The sequence below is a fragment of the Eleutherodactylus coqui genome, chromosome 8, assembly GCF_035609145.1.
Source record: "Eleutherodactylus coqui strain aEleCoq1 chromosome 8, aEleCoq1.hap1, whole genome shotgun sequence".
NCBI classification, from domain to species: Eukaryota; Metazoa; Chordata; class Amphibia; order Anura; family Eleutherodactylidae; genus Eleutherodactylus; species Eleutherodactylus coqui.
Genome location: NC_089844.1, coordinates 99,522,513 through 99,546,790, shown reverse-complemented (window position 1 = coordinate 99,546,790; position 24,278 = coordinate 99,522,513). Strand labels below are relative to the sequence as shown.

The 24,278-nt window shown below is 47.8% G+C and overlaps 2 protein-coding genes across 4 annotated transcripts in view; one reads left to right on the top strand and one right to left on the bottom strand.

Moving 5' to 3' along the window:
* LUC7L (LUC7 like) overlaps positions 1 to 1,196 on the bottom strand; it is a 32,136-nt gene extending 30,940 nt beyond the window's left edge. Inside the window, exon 1 of one of the 2 annotated variants that reach the window (XM_066576115.1) lies at positions 1,058 to 1,196. In XM_066576115.1, coding sequence (XP_066432212.1) covers positions 1,058 to 1,060 — 3 coding nt within the window. In that variant the 5' untranslated portion in view covers positions 1,061 to 1,196. The remainder of the gene's footprint in view (positions 1 to 1,057) is intronic. The other variant, XM_066576116.1, reaches the window with a different exon arrangement.
* FAM234A (family with sequence similarity 234 member A) overlaps positions 1,190 to 24,278 on the top strand; it is a 47,081-nt gene continuing 23,992 nt past the window's right edge. Inside the window, exons 1-7 of one of the 2 annotated variants that reach the window (XM_066576114.1) lie at positions 1,190 to 1,279; positions 3,214 to 3,507; positions 7,053 to 7,166; positions 7,519 to 7,710; positions 16,198 to 16,328; positions 16,537 to 16,669; positions 17,253 to 17,400. In XM_066576114.1, coding sequence (XP_066432211.1) covers positions 3,240 to 3,507; positions 7,053 to 7,166; positions 7,519 to 7,710; positions 16,198 to 16,328; positions 16,537 to 16,669; positions 17,253 to 17,400 — 986 coding nt within the window. In that variant the 5' untranslated portion in view covers positions 1,190 to 1,279; positions 3,214 to 3,239. Of the gene's footprint in view, positions 1,356 to 3,213; positions 3,508 to 7,052; positions 7,167 to 7,518; positions 7,711 to 16,197; positions 16,329 to 16,536; positions 16,670 to 17,252; positions 17,401 to 24,278 lie in introns of both variants that reach the window. The other variant, XM_066576113.1, reaches the window with a different exon arrangement.

Sequence of the window (24,278 nt, the reverse complement as noted above, 5' to 3'; positions counted from 1 at the left end):
TTTAAATACCGTCCGTTGTTCTCAGCCACTGATACAGCGAATGTGAACAATTCTCGTTAGAACGAGCCGACGATGGATCTCCCCGTCTACACAAGCCGCCCGAGAGCCAACGAGCTACCGGTGACATCACTCGGTCAAACGATCATCGGTTCGTCTAAAAGGAGCCTTACGCTCTGTGGTCGGGGTGAAAATACAGGATTTTAGGAATTTTTTTTAAATCTATTGAGAACAAGAATAAAAAAAATGTATCAACAATTCTTAAATATGTTTAACACCAAAATGTGATTTACACAGGGGGTCATTTTTGGTGTTGTAGTAAACCGCGTGCGTCCACAGGCAACCATATGGCAGCGCAGACGTGCTTTGACGTCTTTCCAGGAGACTAAGATTTGCTTCCCAGCCATAGGCAACTATCAGCCCCGCGGACCGGTCACGTGACGGCGGGTCAGCCGCCCCGGGGACGGTCACAACCTGCACGTTGGAGGTTAGATTCCATTAAACTACAGGACATGACAGCGCTGCGCCATTCTATCCTCTCAAATACCAGACAGATGCTGGAAACTGAACCGAACCTTTATAGTCAACGGGATCGGTTAGACACCCATTCCTTCTGCCATAAGAGGGATCCTTCCGACCCCTTGGTGCCATTTCCCTGCCCCCATAATAGAGCAGATATCCAGACCCCCCTCACACGGTGACACATACTGTCCTCACAACACCTCCATCCTCTCAGGACTTCATCACACTACAAAGTGGAAAACAACTAAAAACGACACACTCAGCTCTGCTACATCCGTGCCCCCCGTGTAACCCGACAATAGAGCAGCTGGAAGCTGTTAGTTCCACGTGTAGTAAAGCAATGGCCGCCAGGTGGCGCAGCACAATACCCGAGCGCCGCCCGCGCCTCACGCGTTACCACAGGAGGATCCAGTAGTCGTTATCCCCCTCCGCCGCCGGCAGAGCCGGGCACTACGTGTGCAGCAGGCCTCGGCACTACTCCCCCTAGCATCCCTCCCCACAGCCTGTGCTGCCCGCAGGCCTCGGCCCCCACACTCACCATCCCGCGCCGTGCCCATCAGCTGGTCTAGCAGGGCTCTCATCTGGGCCTGAGCCGACATGACTGCTGCTTAGAGGCTCCCGCCTGCCCGCACACACTCCTCGCTGACGACTGTCCTCGCACAACCTAGTCAGGCGACCCTCCGCGGAGGATTGTGGGGAAAAAAAACGGAGAGACCGGAAGTAGAGGTCCCAGCCTCTTCTGGTTCCGTGTAGCAAAAAGGTAACCTGAACTTCGTTCCGCCCCTCCCGTCTCGGCTGTGAGGGAGGAGACTGCCGTTTGTACAGGGAAGGTTGAGGTGAGCGGGACGCCGCGGGGAGTACAGGAGATGATATAGATATATAATGCCCAGTCAGGGCGTGCTGGGAGTTGTAGTCCTTCAGCGACTGGAATGTGTGGGGTTACTCCTGAGCTGTGTGGAAGTGACGCAGTGTGTGGGAGCAGGAAGTGTTCTGGTACAAGTGCCCCCCCCGAATATGGCTGTACTTAGGCGTTATATACGGCCTGCAGTGACGTAATAAGTAGGGGGCGCCATCATCTCCCTTCTTCCTTGGGTCTTTTCTGTCTCTCAGGCCTAATTGACAGTCCGCGTGCGTCTACCATGGACCGGGCGCCAACACATTCGTCAGTGTCCCAGTCACACGTCCATTTCTTTCCACATGAGAAAAAAAATAACGTCCTGCGCCATTTTTATCAAACTTCCATTCACGTCAGTGAGGGCCGCGCGTCCGTGTTTTATGGATTCGATACCAGATGCAGGAAAAAAAACGAATTAATAAACCAGGAAGTTGCGCCATTTGCAGCACCTGTTTTTGTGTGCGTGACCGACGATGGACCTGATACAGAATTCCACACGCTATTTTTGTGAACGCAGCAATACTGAGCAGTGTGGATGGGATTGTAGTAGCTGAACACGGTAGATAACGTTGGCTTAGACCTCATTCACACGAACGTTTTATTGCGGCTATTTTGCCACGATTAAACGTTCGGTGAAAAGCACAATGGGCGATTTTTCTGGCACGTAAAATCGGAAAAGATAACACATACGCTGACGTTTATGTGCGGCCACAAAAGCTCGCTCTTGCCCCATCTTTAGGCCGCGATCCGCTTCTATTGCTGCAATCATCCGGCAAAAGAAGGGGATCCAACGCTGCGGTCCTGGGGATTGTTGTGACCGATGATCTCACATTCTGGGACTCCTGGCATCATGGCGCTCAGGGTGGGAGCTCCGATGCCACCAGTGACGTTGCAGCTTCTCATTGGCTGCAGTTGTCACATGATTACCTGTGACATCACATGACACAACAATCACCGAACCTGCCGTACCTCTACACTGTGTGTTAGGCCGCCTGTCCACGGGCGTTGCGTTTTAACACAGCAGATTGCCGCCGCGGGAGAACACTAAAGTCACCGCGATTTTCGGCAATGAACCCATCATTGTGATAAAAGGTTTAAAAATATTTATAAATCAAAATATTGATGTGAAATACTCTTATTCCCTTTAGCACTAAATTAGCGTGGCTGAGACTGTACAGGGCTTCGTGGTCGAGAGACCCCATCGTTTATATTCACTGAGTGATTGCAGCCGCTGCCCCAGTGTGGTGTGTACAGTGTAATCACCCATGTCCTCTCCAATCTCAACTGAGCTTACTATCCAAGTTCCCTAAGGCCGGGCTCACACGACCGTATGTGTAAGACGCTGTGTGAGTCACGCAGGGTTTTACCGCTATGGAGTTGGCAGTGAGCCGGTCTATTGTCACATACAGTTGCGATTATAGCACTGCGCATGACAGCGTATCTCGCGCACACTGTTATGTACAGTTTCCTGGTTTTTTTTTTGTTTCAATTTCCTGCGCTGTCGCTTCGCAGTGGTATATACGCTCTCATAGAGAACAACGGGCTCTGTCACACATAATACATGGCAAAATAGAATATGATGCGTAATGGAGTACATTGCCAGTAGGTTCTCTTCTGGCATCTTGTACTCTGCCATTGCACTGCTGACTGAGCCTGGCATCATGTGCTGGCAGCGCACAGACTGTGGCTCCTGCTTTGTGTTAAAGATGCCATCTTTATCCTAAATGGATGGGATCAAGCGCTTTAAGATGCAAACGTCTTGTGTTTCATAATAATCAATCTCCGTCTTTCTTTCCCAGAGACGAGCGCGCCTGCTGCCACTACCATGAGCAACAAGGATGTGAATGGAGAAGACAACCCTTTAAATAATAATGAAGGAAGGGCTGCAGAGAACAATAATGACGCAAGTGGAGAGAAGGATGTGTGCATTAAGAAGCACAGCGGGCTCTCACGCTTATCGAAGATTCGCACGGCCGCGTTTTTTATCTCCTTATTTTTGTGCCTTACAGTAGTGTTTGCCTTTTCATTCATCATTCCTTGCCCAGAGAGACCGATCTCTGAGAAAACGTGGAGCGTACAGCATAACAACTCTGGTAAATCCTTCATATTCTCCATAGTTCAGTACTGTGTGTAAAGCTAAGGTTACTTTTTCCCTTGGTTACCTATATCATAATGTACACTCTGCTATAGAGATGAGCGAACGTACTTGTTTCGAGTAATTACTCGATCGAGAACCGCGATTTTCGAGTACTTCCGTACTCGGGTGAAAAGATTCGGGGGGCAGGGGGAGGCGTGGGGGAGCGGGGGGTAACAGCGGGGAACAGAGGGGAGCCCTCTCTCCCCCCACTCCCCGCTGCAACCCCCCACTCACCCACGGCGCCCCCCGAATCTTTTCGCCCGAGTACGGAAGTACTCAAAAATCGCGGCGCTCGGGCGAAAAAGGGGCGTGGCCAAGTAGGTTCGCTCATCTCTACTCTGCTACCAAACGTAACTGGACACCTGAGCTAGAATCTAAAGTAGGATTTATCTACATATGGTAATACTTAGTGGGTCTCCTCTGACCCTAATGATGCTGGATACTCTCCATGGTATGCTATCTACTAACGTCTGATACACTTCACTTGGTATTTCCCTCCATTCATGCTGCAAACTTCTGGTGAGCTTCCAATATCTGAAGTCAAACACACACAGCTATCAGGTGGTCTATCCAGGCGATAAAGCCTTTTAAAGTTCATCTGAATATATGTGGCTTCGGTATCCAGTCCTCCAGTCCTCCCCCTTTTTTCTTTACCTGCTCTCATTTTTTTTTCTATTTTTCCTTCTTGGTTGGGATGGATTGTAAAAAGTGACACAACTAACTGTGTTTCTTAGTTTTTGTTCTTTTGTCGTTCACATTACATGTCATATGGAGTGACTGTATTAACCCTTTCCAATCTACTGTTGACATCTTCAGACATTCTGATTGAAGGCTGTACAGCTCCGATGTCAGAAGACGTCCGGCAGGATATTCTTACTGTGTATTACTGGCCGATCTGTTGTCAGGGGGAGCCTGTCCGGCATGTTTCAAACCGCAGTACTGGCTCTAGCCAGCAGATGGCACCATTGTATAATGGCAGAAAGAGAAAAACCCCTAGGAAACCCAAAATCCAAAATTGGATTGCAAAGGGTTAACCCTCCCCAATCTTATTCCATAATAACTACAGAACAATGGTATTGTGCCTAAGATTTTTGGCATCAGCCAGTCTTTATATTAACCAGCACAGTTGGATGACCTGACAAGTTGTGGTATGCTTTCCACTGTCTGCAGTTCCCGCATGCCTCCCTGGGCAAGTAGTTACCCATCCCTTCCCAACTCTCTAATAAACTTCTGTGGGACCTTTAATAATAATAATAATAATAATCTTTATTTGTATAGCGCCAACTTATTCCGCAGCGCTTTCAGGCATGGATAAATGCAAAACAATACAACAATACAACACTCCTTCATGGCAGGACGTTCTGTAGTTGCTAATTTTTCTCAGCATTTTCTGCTCCACCTCCATACAGTGAGAGGAGTATTCTCTCGTTTCCCCCCTCTTACTGAGTGTCCCTACCCTCTGGGTCACGTCAACAGTCACATGACCACAGGTATCGAATGGATGAATACAACTACGACTAAGGATGACACTTTTCTATTCAGTTTAAAGGAGGTTTCCGAGTTATACGTAAAAAATGAGCTGCCGATGGCCAAAAATAATGAGGCAGCCTTTACTCAGCAGTCCTGGCTCCCCAAAGCTTCAGCAGCACACCTCCGTTTTCCCCTCTGGAGCTGTGTTTACAGGCTGCAGCCAGCCTGCTGACCGGACCTTACAGGCTGCTGCAGCCAATCATGGACCTCAGCATTCAGTAGCTGAGGTTTGTGATTGGCTATAGCAGCCTGTGTCATCACATAAACGGGCTGAGGCTACATTTAAACTAGCCTTTTTTAAACTGATCCGGTTTTACTAAAAACAGAAATCTGCAAAACTGGAAGTGGAAGAGAAAGCATTCCTTTAGGTTTTTTTTCTGGATTTCCTAAACAGATCTATAAAAACATGGATATAATTCTTTCCATCCATTTCTGCTTCACAGCATTGAAAAGGCCTTCAATGAAAGTGGCTCAGTGGTTAGAACTGTTGCCTTACAGTACTGAAGTCCTAGGATGAAATCTCATTAAGGACAACATCTGCATGGACTGTGAAAACCTTCATACAGGTGTGGCCCTTGTTCAAATTTGAACATAGAACTCCAGTGCTGCAAGGCAACAGTGCTAATGACTGAGCCACCATGTTCTTCCTTCTATGGAGGAGGAGGATAATAATAATTAGAAACACAAAGAGAAAATACAAACTCCATACAGATGTTGTCTATGTGGTCAGATTTGAACCTGGAACAGTAGCACTGCAAGGCTACAATGCTAACCACTGAGCTACCAAGCTTCTTCTCCTTCTTCCTTCTCCGGAGGATCTTCTCCTCCTTCACTTTCTTCTTCGTCTTCTCTCTATCTGAAAGAGAAGGAAGAAGGAGCATGGTGGCTCAGTCATTAGCATTGTTGCCTTGCAGTCAAGTTCTAGGCCAAAATCTGTCCAAGGACAACGTCTGTGTGGAGTTTGTATATTCTCTTTGTAGTTTATCTTGTTCTTCGCTTTCTCCAGAGAAGGAGGAACAAACATAGTAGCTCAGTCTGCACTTTTGTTCCAGTGTGAAAAATGTTTCAGTGGATTGCTATGGGCTGCCAAATTGAAATATTTTTCTTATGTTTTGCTATTTCCATGACGAAACAGCAAATGGAAATGAAAGCATTAGTATGAAAAGACCCTGACTGCAGCTTGTGAATACAAACCCAGCTGGGAGAATAGAAATGCAGTGCTGCTGGGAGCTAGGACAGGTCAGTATATGCTGTTTTATTATTTTTGGCTATTAACCCTTTGCAATCCAATTTTGGATTCAGGGTTTCCTAGGGGGTTTTCTCTTTCTGCCATTATACAATGGTGCCACCTGCTGGCTAGAGCCAGTACTGTGGTATTGGACATGCTGCAGAGGCCCCTGACAGAAGAGCGGCCAGTAATGTACAGTAAGGATACCCTGCTGGACGTCTTCCGACATTTGAAACAGTACAGCCTTCAATCAGAATGTCTTTAGACATCAGACAGTGGATTGGAAAGGGTTAAAAGATTGATCTATCATCTTTAAAAGAGTGACATACAAAAAATGTGAAAAGAAGACCAAAGAGGTCTCGGTTTCATGTATTGGCTCTTATGATTCTATCCTGGTTTCTGTCTCATGTTTTTTTTGCGTAGCGTGATTTTTTTTTTTCCCCAGTAAGAGAAACCAAGTAATCTTGTAGACATGATACCTTTTAATGGCCAACAAAAATACATGATGTTATAGCGAGCTTTCCAACTTCTCGGGATTCTTCCTCAGGCATAAGGAGACGGAAACCAGGGCAGAACCAGCACTGGACAGTAAAAACATAGTGTGTAAAGATCCTTATAAATCCCAGAAAACACCTTTACATTTTAGTTTTCTTATTCTGTAAAGACAGCAGTTGATGTAATGTATCAGTGAGTGAACTGAGTGTTACATATTCATAGACCTCTCTTTCTTTTCTTGGGAACAGTTGGGTATCCTTTTCTGGCTACAGAAGATGTGAACAAGGATTATGTGCAAGATGTTCTTTTCATTTTTAAAACGGACAATGCCAGTGGATTCAATGTATCCTGTGTGGATGAAGGTAAATTGTCCCACGTCTGATGCTGCTTAAAGGGCAGATAGACTTTTTAACATACTTTTGACACGTCATAAACTTTGATGAGAGCCCCCCACTGATCACTAAAACAAATGGGCAGAATCACTCATCTGAGTGACCTGTCAAAAGTTTTTTAAAAGTTTAGTAATACTTGATTTCATAAAGTTATCCCCCTTTTAGACGGGAAGGATGGCAACCCCTCTCTATGCGCCTTACTAGTGATTTAGTAGCAGTGGCCCTGTAAAGAGTTGTCTCATCAGTGACCGTAGGACCAATGAGGACCAGCAGCAGTAGATTACTGGTGCATCAATATAAAAGGTGTCTTCCATCTCTGCAGGATTCCAGTCACCATGCTTCTTCTTATCTGCCCTGTCTGGGATAAATGGAAGCGCACTCTGGGTCAGACCTGTGTCTGATGGGGATGTGCACTTAGTGGACTGCAGCATCCATAACCTTGGCGGTGTGGACAGTCTTGGTTGCCTGGTTATAAGGAAATCCGGATTTATACTGGCAGTTGATTCAAGAACAGGTAAGATTCAGTAATGTAATTTAACAGATTTTATAAATAACTAGCTTACCCGTCGCGCGTTGCTGCGAAGACAGACAGACATACATTCATTCGTTTTTATATATCTAGATAACAACCAATCACAGCACAGCTTTCATGTTACCTCATTGGTATAATATATAACAACCAATCACAGCGCAGCTTTCATGTTAGTTTAGCAGTATAAAATATAACAACCAATCACAGCGCAGCTTTCATGTTACCTCAGCAGTAAGAGAAATAACAACCAATCACAGCGCAACTTTTATTCTGCCTCAGCAATATAAAAAATAGCAACCAATCACAGCGCAGCTTTCATGTTACCTCTGCGGTATAATATATAGCAACCAATCACAGCGCAGCTTTCATGTTACCTCTGCGGTATAATATATAGCAACCAATCACAGCGCAGCTTTCATGTTACCTCTGCGGTATAATATATAGCAACCAATCACAGCACAGCTTTCATGTTACCTCAGTGGTATAATATATAACAACGAATCGCAGCACAGCTTTCATGCAACCTCAGTAGTATAAGAAGTAGCCACCAATCACAGCACAGCTTTCATGTTACCTCAGCAGTATAAGAAATAGCAACCAATCACAGCACAGCTTTCATTTTACCTCAGCATTCTCAATATCCAGCAATTGTCTTGCGAAACGTTCGGCGGATGCATCATTTTGTGGTTGAACACGCATCCCATTGCTCGTAATGCCTTTTGCTTTCGTGCTTGAGATGGAAATCAAACGATCTTTGTCTGGGGGGCATAACTGTCGACGATGCTCGCACGCACGCTACCTACCGTAGGATAGTTGTACTATGCCAGTAATCTTCCCTGGAGTGTACTCAGCAACTTCCCAAAGTCTCATGGCAATTGGATGAATGGTGTAGTAATGCATAAAGGACAGACAGACAGACATTCATTTATATATATCAGGAAGTAAGAGAATTAAATTACGTACGTAAAATTTGGACGCTAATTCTTTTGCGCATAGAATTGAATAATGGAGTTGGGACCCATTAGCTTTTCCTATTTATGACATAATCAATGCTCGTGCCAAATTTCACGTTTCTATGACATTGGGAAGCGAGAAAATTAGATTGCGTATGTAAAATTTGGACGCTAATTCTTTGGCGCTTAGAATTGAATAATCGAGTTGGGACCCATTAACTTTTCCTATTTATGACATAATCAATGCTCGTGCTAAATTTCATGTTTCTACAACATCGGGAAGTGAGAGAATTAGTGGCAATGATGGAAATCGAACGATCTATGTGGGGGGGTCGTAACTGTCGACGACGCTCGCACGCGCGCCAATTATCGTAGCATAAATGTACTATGCCTATAATCTTCCCAGGAGTGTACTCAACAACTTCCCAAAGTTTCATGGTGATCGGATGAATGATGTAGTAGCGCATAAAGGACAAACACACAGACAGACACACAGACACACACACAGACACACACACAGACAGACACACAGACAGACAGACACGCATACATTCAATTTTATATATCTAGATTATTTACTAGTAATAGCAGGGTTTATTCCGCCTGTAAAATATAACAACCGATAAGTGCAGTTTCAGTGAAATCTCTCTACCTGTAAGGCACATAAAGCACTACAGATGCTAAGGGAGCGTTCCCACGGCATTATTGTACATGCGGTGAGACTAACGCTTGGGTTCCATGATGTCTGTTGAAAACCGCGCTGTGACGGAACCCCCGAACAGAAACAAAGGGAGCCATTCACTTTTACTGTAAATCAGACACCTCTTTGGTATCCTTTTTACAAGGTTCCCAATTGGTTCCATTGTATTTGGAGTATGTTGTAGTTGAACACGCTATTCTGTACTTCTGTGGTGAAGTGTGGCCAGTGGACACTTTTTCACATCTTTTCTCCATTTACTTTAACCCCTTGAGTGGCACGCCCGGAAACTTTCCGGGACGAGCTCCACTGCTCATAGCAACATAGCCCGGAAGATTTCCGGGCTATGTATCACCATGGGAGCTGCAGAGCACAGTGCCACAAGCTGTGACAGCGTGCTCTGCCTGCACAGACCCACACAGAGCAGTGCAAGGGCTTTGAAAAAACAGCAGAAGATATTGCCGACATGTCGGCAATGTCCTGCTTTGTTTACAGGTTGCCATAGAGACCATCGGCTTGTCAGAAGCAAGCCGATGGTCTCTGTGGCAGGGAGAGCTTGGTGCTTGGCTGTGAGAGGACAGCTAGGTACTAGCTCTTACAGCAGAGATCAGAGAAAACCTCCGATCTCTGCTGTGTTAACCCTTTACATGCTGCAGTCTATGTGACTGCAGCATGTAAAGGGCTGTCACCATCGGACCCCCGGAATGTGATCAGGGGGTCCTGATGGGTCCCTGTGGAAGTCCCCTAAGGCCTCCTTCCCACGAACGGATTTCCGCCGCGTAATTCGCGGCGAAAATCCGCTGCGTTGCCCGCAGCTATTAGGTTCTATTGAACCTAATAGCACAATGCTCACGATGCGTAATTCCAGCGCGGAATTACGCACCGCGATTTCTCCCGTCCTCACCCGCAGCATGCTCTATTTTCTGCGGGTGAGGACGGGCTGTACGCGCTGACTGCTTCCATTGCAGTCAATGGAAGCCGTCCGTTCACGCTATCTCCCGCTGTAACCAGCGGGAGATAGCGTGAAAAAACGCTTTCCCGCCCACCGCCGCGCGTCATATGACGCCAAATGACGCGGCCGGCCGCGTCACGTGACACGGCCGGCCGTGCACGTGACACGGCCGGTGACGCGGCAGTGGTGGGCGGTGACGGGCGGTGACACGGCGGTGGTGGGCGGGGAAGCGATTTCACGCTATCTCCCACAGGTAAGTATAGGGGCTCTGGGGGGCGCCGTGACGGGCTTCACTGCGTAATATTACGCGGCGGACCCCGTCACGCTCGTGGGAAGGAGGCCTAAAGGGACAAAAAATTAAAATAAAAAAAAAAAATAAAAAAGTTAAAAAATTATAAAAAAAATAATAAAAACACTTGTCTCCCTTTACTTTGTAAAAAATCAAAAATACAATCACACATGTGGTATCCATGCGTCGTAATGACCCAGAGAAGGAAGTTAATACATTATTTAACCCCTTAATGACATGGCCCCTTTTTTTCTTTTTTCCCCATTTTTTTTTTCCTCCCCCGTTTAAAAAAATCACAACTTGTCCCGCAAAAAACAAGCCCTTATATGGCCATGTCAATGGAAAAATGAAAAAGTTATGGCTCTTGAGACGCAACTGCAAAATTAGTTGAAATTCAATGATTAGACCATTTTAAAAAACCTGCCCTGGTGGGCACGACAGGGTGGTAGGAAACCCGCCACTCAAGGGGTTAAAGGGACCTCCAAAACGCTCAGCCACCACTGGCAGTCCCATTGAAGTGAATAGAGTGTAGATATATATACGAGTCTACTGCTGCCCACACTATTGGATGCCACAAGGCTGCGATCTCGGGAACCGTAGGGTCCCAGTGATTGGGCCCTCACTGATCAGCAAATTATCCCCTATCCTGTGAATAGGGTATAACTTGCTGTGATGGGGCTCCCCCTTTAACCCCTTAGTGACGAAGCCTGTTTGCGCCTTAGTGACGGAGCCAAATTTTGGAAATCTGACATGCGTCGTTCAACGTAGCATAACTCCGTAAAGGCTTTGCATATCCAGGTGATTCTGATATTGTTTTTTCGCCACATGTTGTACTTCATTTAGGTTGTAAAAAGAGACCGATATCATTTGTGTATATTTATTAAAAGCGCCAAAATTGGGAAAAGTTTGAAAAAATTGTCATTTTTTCACATTTTCAACCATAATATCTCAAATATGTCCAAACATACTGTACAAATTTTTGATAAGATATGTATTTCCATCTGTTTACTTTATTCTGAATGCACACTTGAAAAACTTTTGTGTTTTTTTTTTTTAACCATTTAGAGGACGTACAAATTTAACATTACTTTTCAGCATTTTGAGGAGCACTTTGTTTTCCTGCACCAAGCCAAGTTTGAAAAAGGCTCATAAGTGTCAGAATAATAGATACCCCCACAAATGACCCCATTTTAAAAACTACACCCCTTAATGTATCCACTGAGGGGTGTCATGAGTATTTTGACCCCACCAGTTTTTTTCAGGAATTAGTTCAATTTAGGGGAGAAAAAATAAAATTTCATATTTTTGCAAATATGTCATTTTAAAGACATTTTTTTTCCTATAGAGCCCATGAAAATGAGGATTTACACCCAAAAATGGATACCCCCGTTTCTCCCATGTTCAGAAACCTACCCATTGTGGCCCTAATCTTATATCTGAGTGCACAACGGGGCCTAAAATGAAAGGAGTAGTCGGTGTCTTTCAGAACATAAATTTTGCTTGAAGGCGTTTTAGGCCCCATAGCACTTTTGTAGAGCTCTTGAGCGGCCAAAACCATAGAGAACCCCCCACAAATGACCCCATTTTGAAAACTAGACCCCTTAACGAATTTATCTAGGGGTGTACTGCCCATTTTGACCTGACAGTTTTTGAATGAATTCAAGCCAAGCAAAAGGAAAAAATTGTGATTTTCGTTTTTTTTTGTCAATTCTGTCTTTTTAAAAACAGCTTTTTTTGTACAGCACACACATGAATGAAGCCTTTCACCCCAAAATGGATACCCCTGTTTCTCCCGTGTTCAGAGACATACCCATTGTGGCCCTAATCTTTTGTCTGGATGCACAACGGGGCCCAAAATGAAAGGAGTAGTCGGTGGCTTTCAGAACAGAAATTTAGCATGAAGGCATTTTAGGCCCCATAGCACATTTGTAGAGCTCTTGAGCGGCCAAAATCAAGGAGAACCCCCACAAGTGACCCCATTTTGAAAACTAGACCCCTTAACGAATTTATCTAGGGTTGTACTGCCCATTTTGACCCCACAGTTTTTGAATGAATTGAAGCAAAGCAAAAGGAAAAAAATTACAATTTTCATTTTTTTGGCAGTTGTATCAATTTAAAAACTGTTTTTTTTGTACAGCACACATAGGAATGAAGACTTTCACCCCAAAATTGATACCCCTGTTTGTCCCGTGTTCAGAACTATACCCCTTGTGGCCCTAATCTACTTAAGGGACACATGGCTAGGCCTATAATGGAAGGAGCACCCGTTGGATTTTAGGGTACAACGGAATAAATTCCAGGCCCCATTGCCCACTTATAGAGTCATTGAGCGTCCAAAACTATAAAGAACCCCCACAAATGACCCCATTTTAAAAACTAGACCCCTTAACGAATTCATCTAGGGGTGTACTGCATATTTTGACCCCTCAGTATTTGAATAAATTTAAGCAAAGCAGAAGGAAAAAATTACGATTTTCTCTTTTTTGGCAATTTTGTCAATTTAAAAACTGGTTTTTTTGTACAGTGTACATAGGAATGAAGACTTGCACCCCAAAATGGATCCCCCCGTTTGTCCCGTGTTCAAAAACATACCCATTGTGGCCCTAATCTACTTACAGGAAACATGGCAAGGCCTGTAATGGAGGGAACACCCGTTGGATTGCAGGGCACAACTGAATAAATTCCAGGCCCCATTGCTCATTTGTACGGAATAAAAATTGACTCACTAAAAATATCACCCCCCCTCCGCGCGTTCCCCAAATCTTAGATAAAAGTTATAATGTGAACTGTGTAGTATTTCCAAAGACAGGGGTAATTACGGAGGCTGGTTGGGATGGGTACATGGGGCAATAAAACCGGTATCCCCCCTCCTCTCATGCTTTTTGGGGGTATTTCTTGACCTCAGTGGTGGGTATGGGGTGTAAAAAGTGGCGCTCTGTGAGTCTCCGTAAGCTTGCTCAGGTGCAGCGGTCTCACACAGAAGATGCTCAACAAGCTGCTCCTGGAACTGCATGAAGGCGAGCGTTCCCGGGGCTTCTTGTAAATTACGGATTACAGGTAGCGGTCTGAATAACGCCGGGCTCACGCAGTCGTAGGTGGAATCCGCTTGCGGAGTCCCGCAGCGGATCCCAGCTGTGAGCCCGGCTGTGACCCTGCGTACGGCCATGTAATGTACTGCGCATAACTGCCTACTCACACAGGCGGTCATTCGCAGTACACTTTTTTTTTTGTTGTTTGTATTTCCCGCACCGTCGCTTAGCGGGTACCAGCAGCCAGTATGCAAGGTAGTTGCATATGGGCAGCGGGTATATCCGCGACCATGGAGCACAATGGGCTCTATGTTGCGGATATCCGCGGTAAAATAGAACCTGCTGCGTTCTCTTTTCTGCGAGTGGATTACGCAATTCCAACCCGCTAATGTGAGCGGAATTGTGTAATCCAATGCGATTGATCTGCGTAATACCGCGGATCAGACGCATGCCGAATCCGAAATTCCTATCCGGTCTTGTGAGACCGACCAAAGGTAGATCGCTACCTTTTTTTCACGTGACCGGCGATCACTCAACAAGGTCACTGCTCCAGGCTCTCGGCGACCGTTGGTCGCTGGGAGCAAGGAGATTTTAAATTTCCTGGGCTCCCCAACTCCTGCGCATGTGTCCGGTGTTTTGCCGGCGATCACATGCGCAGAATACGGGAAAGTTCATGGAAGAAGATTGCGTCGGGGTGCAAATACGGAGGCCTCCGGTAAAAAGTTTCATCTCCTCTCACCGATCGCATCGGTGAGGGGAGATGAACCTTCACCTTTTTTTAACTTTTACGTGATCGCCATTATTCATTGGATAACGGCGAACATGTGATCAGGAACCGCTCACCGCGGCCCTCCGTGAAATCTCCAGGCTCTCGGCTAAGTTTTGTAGCCAGGAGCAGGGAGATTTTAAATTGCCACGGCTTTTGCGCATGCGCCTGCCATATTGGCGACGGGCGCGTGCGCAGAAGCTGGGGTAAGGTCCCCGGTAACACTTCCTGGTTCCCGGCTACCTTCAGGAGCCGGGAGCCAGGAGATTTTAAATTTGCCGGGGACACCCGGGCTTCTGCGTGTGCGTGTTACGTCATCGTCTGGCGCGCATGCACAGAAGACCGCCGGCGGGTCTCTGGGGGACACCGCCGACAAGCCGTGTGAGTATTTTCAGCTGCCCTGATGGATCCGATCCATCAGAGCAGCTGAATTACTACTTTTTAACACAGTTTTGTTTACTTTTTTGCAATACCTGGGGGGACTGCCCGCATCCTGGGATGACAGCTCCATGCTGTCGGCTACCTGCGGGCACCGACAGCATGGAGCTGTCACGTCCTCAGGCCAGTGGGCATTAATCCAAAGAGGATGCATAAAACTACGTCCTCTAGGATTAAAGCCCACTTTCTGAGGACGTAGTTTCCCGATGGGGCAGTCGTTAAGGGGTTAATGTTCAGTTCTGTCTGACAGCCTCCCATATATGCTACTTTGTTAATAAACCCCCAAAACACTGAAGATTTTACTAAAAATAGTCCCTTCTGAATTGCCGGCCGCAATAAAGTAACCTTCCAATTGGAACAAACGTCTTCAGGAATTTGCATTGATGGAAGTTATCTGGGACCTCTGCCAAGTGCCGGAACAAAGGGTCTCTCCCAGGGCCGTTTCAAGTGCAGATGTCCTTCGGCTTTTACTGTTCTATCTCTAAGCTAATGCTTATGGCTGGGACATAGACTGAAACATTGAGACCAGGTCAGTATGAACATAGTTGAACCGGGATTTTGAAGGGTAATCTCTTGATATAGGAAAGCAAATTGAAGGAACCCCAGAAAGTCCACTAGGACTTTCCATTGTTCCATGTGTGATTTAGGGCATGTTTACAGAGGCAGATTTTCCTGTGGAGTGTCTGCATGGACAATTTGCAGAATTTACATTAGCGGCAATGTTACACAAGTAAGAGTGGCCTGAAGCCGGGGGCTCAATTTTGGCGTCTGTCCACCGCCTCAGGGGTTTCTCTTTGTACTGCCAAGTGGGAGTGGCCTGTGAAGGAAGGCAGCGGAGGACGAAGAGAGGCTGGCAGCAAGCCTGAGCTGTCGAGAAACCACCGAGGGAGGCCTTCCACCAATTCCAGGACCTGGAGTGGAGCCTTCCTGCCTATAAAAGGCTGCCAATGTCAAAGAAGTTAGTGATTGACATCACGGAGTGGCTGTGATTGGTTCTTCGAGCGTCGGCTGGCGCTCAATCCAATCACAGTGCTTACTTGCTGAAGGCGGAGGAATTCAAAGCCCGTTTAGTGGGAAAAACTACAGAGCAGCTTGCTGCACCGCCGGAGAGACCATCGCCGTCTGCGAGGTGTGTATACGCCCACCCACCCCCTGAAAATAAGACACCGGGGACCCTCACTCGAGTATAAGCCGAGGGGAAGGGGGGGCAGCATAAGAAATGTGCTTAAAAAGTCAGCTTATACTCTAGTATATACGGTATTTACTAAATCAAAGCTGTCAGAAGAGCTTTGTCGTCCATAGGATCCTCTTGTTCGCCTGTCACATATCAGCCCTTGTGTTGCAGGACATACTTTGTGGGAAAAGCCAACTGGATTTCCAGCTGAGTCCGCTGTTATACAGCCAGTGCTGAAAATTTCAGATGTGGATAAGGATGGAGTAGAAGATATTATGGTTTTTCTTTTTGTGGAAAATGAGGTAAAAAATATGTACAATATAATCAGGTTATTATGTATTCTTCTACTGTAGAAGGTAATGCAATACAAATGGGTTGTAGTACTCAACAAAGCTGTGCTTACATTTGTTTATAACCAGTCTTAAAGGCTTTGTTTGGTATAATAAACATTGATGTCAGTGGGGACTGGGTTATAGAAAAATTAATTATTTCTATGTTCTGTTCTTACAGCTACAGAGTGCCATATTTTCAGGACAAAATGGAGACCATATCGGACAAAGATGGAGGATTGGTACTGAGCAACCAAGTGGTTATTACACACACGTCACAAAGTCAAAGGCGCAATATGTCCTGTTCTACAAAGGTGAAATAATTAAAGAAAATCGCCATAAATACATTCTTATAAATGATTATGTTTTGACCTATCTGACCAACCTCCTTTTAAGGCTGGGCTCACACGATCATATTGAAATTGCATGTTACACGGGCTCTGTACGCCTGTGTGATACTCAATAGCTCGCAGGCAATCCATTAAATTGCCTTACGCAGTTCCACTCACATTAGCGTGTTAGAATTGTGTAAGCGCATATTCTATTTTGACGAGTATATATCCAAGTTAGAGCGCATCGTTCTCAATGGTTGCGTATATACCCGCATCCTATACACAATGTATATGCGTCATCACTATGCAGCGGCGCAGAAAATATAAACTGAAAAAAAAAATAAGACAGGTGTACTGCACAGGACCACCTGCATGAGTACGCAGGTTCACAGCCATAAACCGCTCCGGGAGCCCCGCAGCATTATACTCTCACGGATATGTAAGCCCAGCCTAAAGTGTATAATTTAGCTCAAATATTTGTTGATTTCTTTTTGTTTGCTATAGGTATATATTTAGCCTTGTAGAATGGTGGACTGACAAGTTAACAAGCTTCACTCTCCAACAGGGGGCTCCATTGTTGCATATTCTGTCAGCGAACTGTCTTCACATACTGCAGGACCCGAAGCAAAGCAGTTATCCACTGTGCAGGACTCTGACTGGGAGGCACACAGGAATATTACTGCAGAATGTATTTCCCTAATAGCTCCTTCCAGGTAATACATGAAGAAATGTGTAAAAGTTTTCGGTGGGTATAAAAAAAAATGCTGCAAAGTAAGGATTTTAAAACAATAACCCCACATATACATCCAATGTCATTAAAGAGGTTTTCTGGGGAAAATATTATTGATGACCTATCCTCATTGAAATTAATGCAAGCCATGCCTGCAGTTACAAGCGCCGGCCACTTCACAGAGGTCGGAGCAGAGACTTCCCCTCCAACCCCTGTGTTATTTGCGGCGCTGTCAGCGGGCACACAATCAGCTGATCTATCGAGGTCATGAGCCAGGGGCCTCAGCCGATCAACTAAGGATGGGTCATCAATAGTATTCACCATGGGAAAACCCCTTTAACAATTCTCTTTAGCTTAAAGAACAGGGAGTCCTGGAAGTACTGATGTGGCCCCCGCAGAGCCCTGATCTTCTCATCCTCAAGTCTGTCTGGGATTACACGAAGAGACAGAAGGATTTGAGCAAGCCGACATCCACAGAAGATCTGTGGTTAGTTCTCTTAAGATGTTTGGAACAACCTCCCTGCTGAGTTCTTTCAAAAATGGTGTGCAAGTGTACCTAGAAGACTTGATGGTGTATTGAAGGCAAAAGGTGGTCACACCAAATATTTTGTTATGATTTGGATTCCCCTTTTGTTCATTCACTTTGTATTTTATTATTTGATACTAACACTTCTATTTTTGAAAGTGTCATGCGCCCCTAGACCTCTTCTGATGCCTGTTTGCCTTTTGCAGCAGCTGCCTGACACTGGTTGTTCCAGTTAGTTTACAGTTAATTAAAACCTCCAAGTCCTTTTCCATGTCAGTTTTACCCAGTGTTTCCCAATGCCCATTACAACACCATGAAAGACCGCCTCCCATCTGGACAGGAAGCGGAAACACCCTTCACCTCCTCAGTTCCTCCAAGGAACAGGTTGCAAAATCCTGTATGGCTACCTCTGCTCTTTTAAGGATTTCTCCAGATCTCTGAATATGGCGGACTGCAGGGCTTGCTCCCATACTCACTGGCATGTCCGGTGTAAGTCTCCATGTCTAGCAACTGTGAAAGCCTAGGATCATCCTCTTGTCTCCTGCAGATGGTGCTGGGCTCCACTGTCTCTGCAGGTGATGATGGGAAGTTCCTTTCTCTACCTCATGGGGTCCTTCTATAGTTCTGGTAGAGTGATGGCATTCTCCCTGTGTTGCTGCACCTGAAGCTGAGGTTTGTAGTTTGAGACATTCTGTTTAATCTCATGCTTCCATCAACATATGGAATTCAGGGGGCAATAAACTGGGTGCCATTCCAGAGTAGAATTACCCTGATTTAGGCCTTTCTCACACAGGCGTTCGGCAAAGCGCCGCAATTTTACTTTACCTTTCGGCCGCAGCTCCCTTCGGCTGAAAGCGGAGTTTATCTTACCTCATCGTGAATGAGGTGCTCTACACATCAAAAATAAAACAGACTTTCCTAGAAAATTACAGCACTTTCTAGCGGCTGCCTGAGAGGCTTCATTGAAAACAATAGGCGTGTTATACCGCGATTAGCACGGGCTGAAAACGCCACGTTGATCATGATGAAAAGTACCTGTGTGAGGGAGGCCTAAGGGATTGGATTCTGCCTTTAATTTAACCCTAGAAGAGAGAATTATTAGAGAACATGGTTCTATGTACACTAATACCCAGACCCAGGACTTGTATGACCTGTGCCTGGGGCTGATGGCCTCTGAGCTTCACCTATGGCTGATAGCCTTCTGGGTTTTCAGTCTTTGTGTTTTGGCAAACTAGCCAGTTGTGCTGGGGTCTGTACGGCCGGGTGTGCTGGGGTCTGTACGGCCGGGTGTGCTGGGGTCTGTACGGCCGGGTGTGCTCGGCTTAATAGCACTTGTACTTTGCCTAATACCAAGGCTTAAAGGGGTTGTCCCGCAAAATAAAGTAAAGTTAAACACTTCTGTATGGCCTTATACATGCACTTTGTAATATACATCGTGCATTAAATATTGGCCATACAGAAGTTATATACTTACCTACAGGGGGGTCCCCCCTCCAGTGTTGGCGTCCCCGTCTCCCTGGCACCGACCGAATCCTTCTCCTGGCTCGATTAGACGCGCTTGCGCAGTCTGCCTCTTCTGTCCCGTTGAAGGGGCCGCTCTAGCGTGCTCGCGACGCACAGGTCGTCTGCGATTGGCTGGCACTTGATCCAATCACAGCATTAGCTTTCTCGTCCGTATCATTGGGGGCCACAGCCTAGACCATGGGATATAGCCACTGCCCTAGGAGGCGACACTAAGCAAAAAAGTGTTAGCTCCTCCCCCCTGGCTATATCCCCCCTGCAGGCACTCAGCTAATTAGTCTTTAGCTTAGTGTCTGCTAGGAGGCAGACGTGGCTATTCGCGGGAATCCGGGGAGTCGGGGCTTTTCCCTGGCTCTACTGGCCTCCCGGGGGAGACGCAGGCAGAGGGTGTCTCCACCACCACTGCGGCGTCTCACCCAGTGAAGAAAAAGGGGCCCGACCATGCAATGCGCATTTGCGTCGGTTACCCGCCAGCTATAGGGCTCCCCCTCCCTGGAGTAGCTCACTGTCTGACTGGTGACGCACAGGGGGCTGCACTGCTGGAGATAGTCGACGCACGGACAGGCTGTGGCTTCCCGGACAAGGACAAGGTACCTTAAGGAGGACTCCAGGATGGCAGCAGCGGCGGTAGCTTCCTGGCACGACACAAGGGACCTCAGCTTGCGGACATCAGTATGGCAGCGGCAGCAGCAGCTCTCCCGGCAGCATCGGTAGGAGCACGGCATGCTGCAGGATGCCGGAGCGCTGGCTGGCAGGTCACTTCCGGGCGCAGCGGTCCGGGGGGCGGGGCGCCGTCAGCACGGCCGGAAAACGTCACTTCCGGGGCAAGCCACGCCCCCTCCGACCGCGGCAAGCTTAAAAGGAGCGGCCAGGCAGAGGAATGGCCGCTCTCAGCAGCTAGACGCTCCGTTTTGCCTGCACGTCTGAGCCCAGCACTGCACAGCTCTCGGCAGCACAGCAGCACACAGGCAGCCAGCCCCATCCAGCCCTGCAGACTCTCCTGCTACAGAGGAAGCACCCGGACAGCAGCAGCAACCTCTGTCTCGGGCACCAGCAGCAGTAACAGCACCGCAGCAGCTCCTGCCACATCACCTGCCGGGTCACCAGCACTACTAGTTCGTGTGGTGGACCCACGTCGACTCCCGACAGCAGTCAAGCGTCAGGACCAGAGGCTCCAGCTGGACCAGGGGAACCGCTAAAACAGCTGCTAGACCGGGTAGGCCCTGCCCAAGGCAGCACTTCGCGGTGTTTCCCCTCTCCCTCCCCTGTCCCCCCTGCAGGTACTCCTGTAACAGTACGTAGCTTCTCCGCTACCCGGAGTTTGTTTTCTTTGCCATGTCTGACCCTAGATCAGAGGGTTCCAGCCCGGCCAAGGGGAGGGTGAAGCATTACACTTGTACGTCTTGCAGCGTTAAGTTTGCTTGCGGTCAAGTCGACCCCCGCTGCACTAAATGTGCCACGGCACGCGCAATTCCAGGGACCCCGGTGCCCCCCTCCGCCCCTGTGGAGCCAGGGCCCTAACCCCAATGGGCGAGGTCCCTGGCCGCTGCCGTTTCTGGCTTAGCCACATCCTCTGCTGCGATTTTATGCCAGTTAGAATCCAGCTCAGACGTGTCCTCTTCGGAATATTCACGTGGGAGGGCACGCAAAAGAAGGAGGTCCCGCAGCAGCGAGGACACTCCCCACAAATCTCGCCACACCAGGAGGTCGTCTAGACTCTCCAAGTCCAGGCGATCCAGAGACTCTCATGGTTCTCATGGGTCCAGGGAATCCGTTCATACTTACCACAGATCAAGGCATTCTTCACGGTCCAGGTATTCTGCAAAACCGGCCCGGACCCGCCGTGACTCCCCTCGAGCATCGTGCTCGCGGGCGTCTCAGGATACGGCCCAAACAGCAGGCGAGAGCAGTGGGTCTGAAGACTACGATCATTCCACGGTCTCGTCGGCTTCGGACCTAGACGAGGAACAGGTGTCGCGCCTGGCCAGTCTAATGGACAGCCTGGTGATAGCCGTTAGAGAAACCCTCCAAGTAACGGAGGAACCAGTTGAGACGACTCCTTCTATGGTGTCGTTTAGGCGGCAGAAGAGATCACGACAGATCTTCCCAGACCATCAGGATTTTTCGGAGGTCCTTAATAACGAATGGCAAAACCCTGACCAAAAATTCAGACAACCTGGGAAAACCTGGGAAATTACATATCCATTCCCAGGAGATCTGAAAAAGGGTTGGGCGGTACCTCCGGTAGTCGATCCACCAGTGTCACGACTATCTAGAAGCACGGCGTTGCCAACAGCCGAGGTAGCAACTCTGGCTAATCCGCAAGACAGAAAGCTGGATACATTGACGAAATCAGTGTTTCAAGCCACAGGCACCGCCCTGCAGCCGATCTTTGCGGCCGCATGGGTCAGTAAAGCGTCCATAGCCTGGGCCAAACAGCTGCGGAGAGACATTTCGGCAGGCGCTCCACCGAGTGAATTACTTGAAGTGACAGACAATATCATTCAAGCAAGCAAGTTTGTATGCGCAGCAGAGCTAGACGCAGCCAAGTTCATAGCTCGAATGTCCGCCGAGTCGGTCGCGGCAAGGAGAACCCTCTGGCTGAAAAGCTGGTCAGCTGATACAGCATCCAAGATGGCTCTAACAAAGCTGCCATTTGAAGGAAACAGACTCTTTGGACCTAAGTTGGATGACCTGATAAAGGACGCCACAGGCGGCAAAAGCACGTCATTACCACAAATGCCGGCAAGAAAGGAGAAGGCTCCATCGAAAAGGAAACCGTTCTTTAGGTCCTTTCGACGTTTTTCGTCCCGTCCTGGGTCAGGGCAGTGGTCCCAATCTAGGAGAACCCCGACGGACGCAAGGAAGGGCCCATCCTTCAAGACAAGACAAGCATGGCGATCCCGGCCCGCAACGTCTAAGGCGGCGGGATCAACGAACGCAGTATGAGGCGCTGCCCCCACCCAGTGTCACCAGGGTGGGGGGCAGGCTGTCTCAATTTCAGGAGACATGGTGGAGTCGCGTGAGCGACAAGTGGGTGCAGGAGATTGTGGCATCCGGGTACGCAATCGAATTCACGACTCTGCCACAGAATTCGTTTTGCAGGTCCAGAGTGCCCACCACCCCGGAAGGAGTAGCCGACCTACAACAGGCAGTGCAGAATCTTCTGGCACAGGGGGTTGTGAAACCGGTGCCAGGGGCACAAGAGAGGCAAGGGTTCTACTCGAATCTTTTTCTTGTACCCAAGAAGGACGGCAGAGTGAGGCCAGTTCTGGATTTAAGGAGGCTGAATCAATTCATCAGAACAAAGCATTTCCAGATGGAGTCAATCAAATCCGTGATAGCCTCCATGCAGCCAGGGGAATTTCTGTCCTCAATAGATATCAAGGACGCTCATCTCCATATTCTGATTCGGGAAGCACATCAAAAGTTCCTTCGTTTCGAGACGCAGGGAAGGCATTTTCAATTTACGGCTCTGCCATTCGGCCTGTCAACTTCCCCAAGAGTATTTACGAAAGTACTAGCAGCAGTGATGGCGCTACTCCATGCAGAGGGTATATCGGCCATTCTATACCTGGACGATGTACTAATAAAAGCACCGTCACGGGACTGCAACATCAGAAGTCTACGCGTCACGATGGAAATTTTAGAAGAATTCGGCTGGATAGTGAACCGCGAAAAATCGTGCCTAATACCAGCACAACGGTTGGAATTCTTAGGCATGATATTCGACACCAGCCAGCACCGGGTCCTACTACCTCAAGCAAAGGTAGACAAGCTTCTGCAGAGTGTTCGGTCCCTAATGAGGGCGAAGCCGCTAACTATCAGACACTGTATGACTATCCTGGGCCAGATGGTGGCAGCCTTCGAGGCGGTTCCCTTTGCCCAGTTCCGGTCAAGGAGGCTACAACATTTGATATTGTCTCGCTGGAACGGGTCCACACTGACCCTGGAACAGCGAATCCAGATAACTCCTCAAGTCCAGGATGCGTTGAAGTGGTGGCTGAAACCTGGGAGGCTTCAGGCGGGACGGTCTTTGGGCCCAAATCAATGGGTAGTGTTGACGACAGACGCCAGCCACTTGGGCTGGGGCGGAACACTGGGGGACCAGTCTGTTCAAGGAGTTTAGTCTCAGAGAGAAACAAGGTTGCACATAAACATCCTAGAATTGCGGGCCATTTACCTGACTCTCCGGCACTTCGGGTCCAGTCTCAAGAGGAAAAATGTGTGCATCCAGACAGAGAACACCACAGCGGTGGCCTATGTCAACCATCAAGGGGGCACACGGAGCACGTCAGTAATGAGTGAAGTAGCACGCATACTAGCGTGGGCGGAGAATCATCTGGGCTCCATATCCGCAGTCTACATTCCCAGAGTAGACAACTGGGTGGCAGATTACCTAAGCCGGGAAACGGTGGATCCCGGCGAATGGGGGTTGCACCCAGAAGTGTTTCAGATGATATGCCTGAAATGGGGTACACCAGACGTGGACCTCATGGCATCCTGATTAAATTACAAACTGCTTCCATTTGTGGCCCGAGCGCGGGATCCGCAAGCAGTGGCAACAGACGCACTGACCATCCCGTGGGGAGAATACAAACTCCTGTACGTATTTCCACCAATCCCTCTCATACCAAGAATGCTAGGGAAAATCAAGCAGGAGGGGCGACCAGCGATACTAATAGCGCCAGACTGGCCAAGAAGAAGCTGGTACGCGACCATCATAGAAATGTTGACCGACACACCATGGCACCTTCCGGATCGAAGAGACCTACTATCCCAGGGGCCTTTGCTACACCCGGATTCCAGGTCTC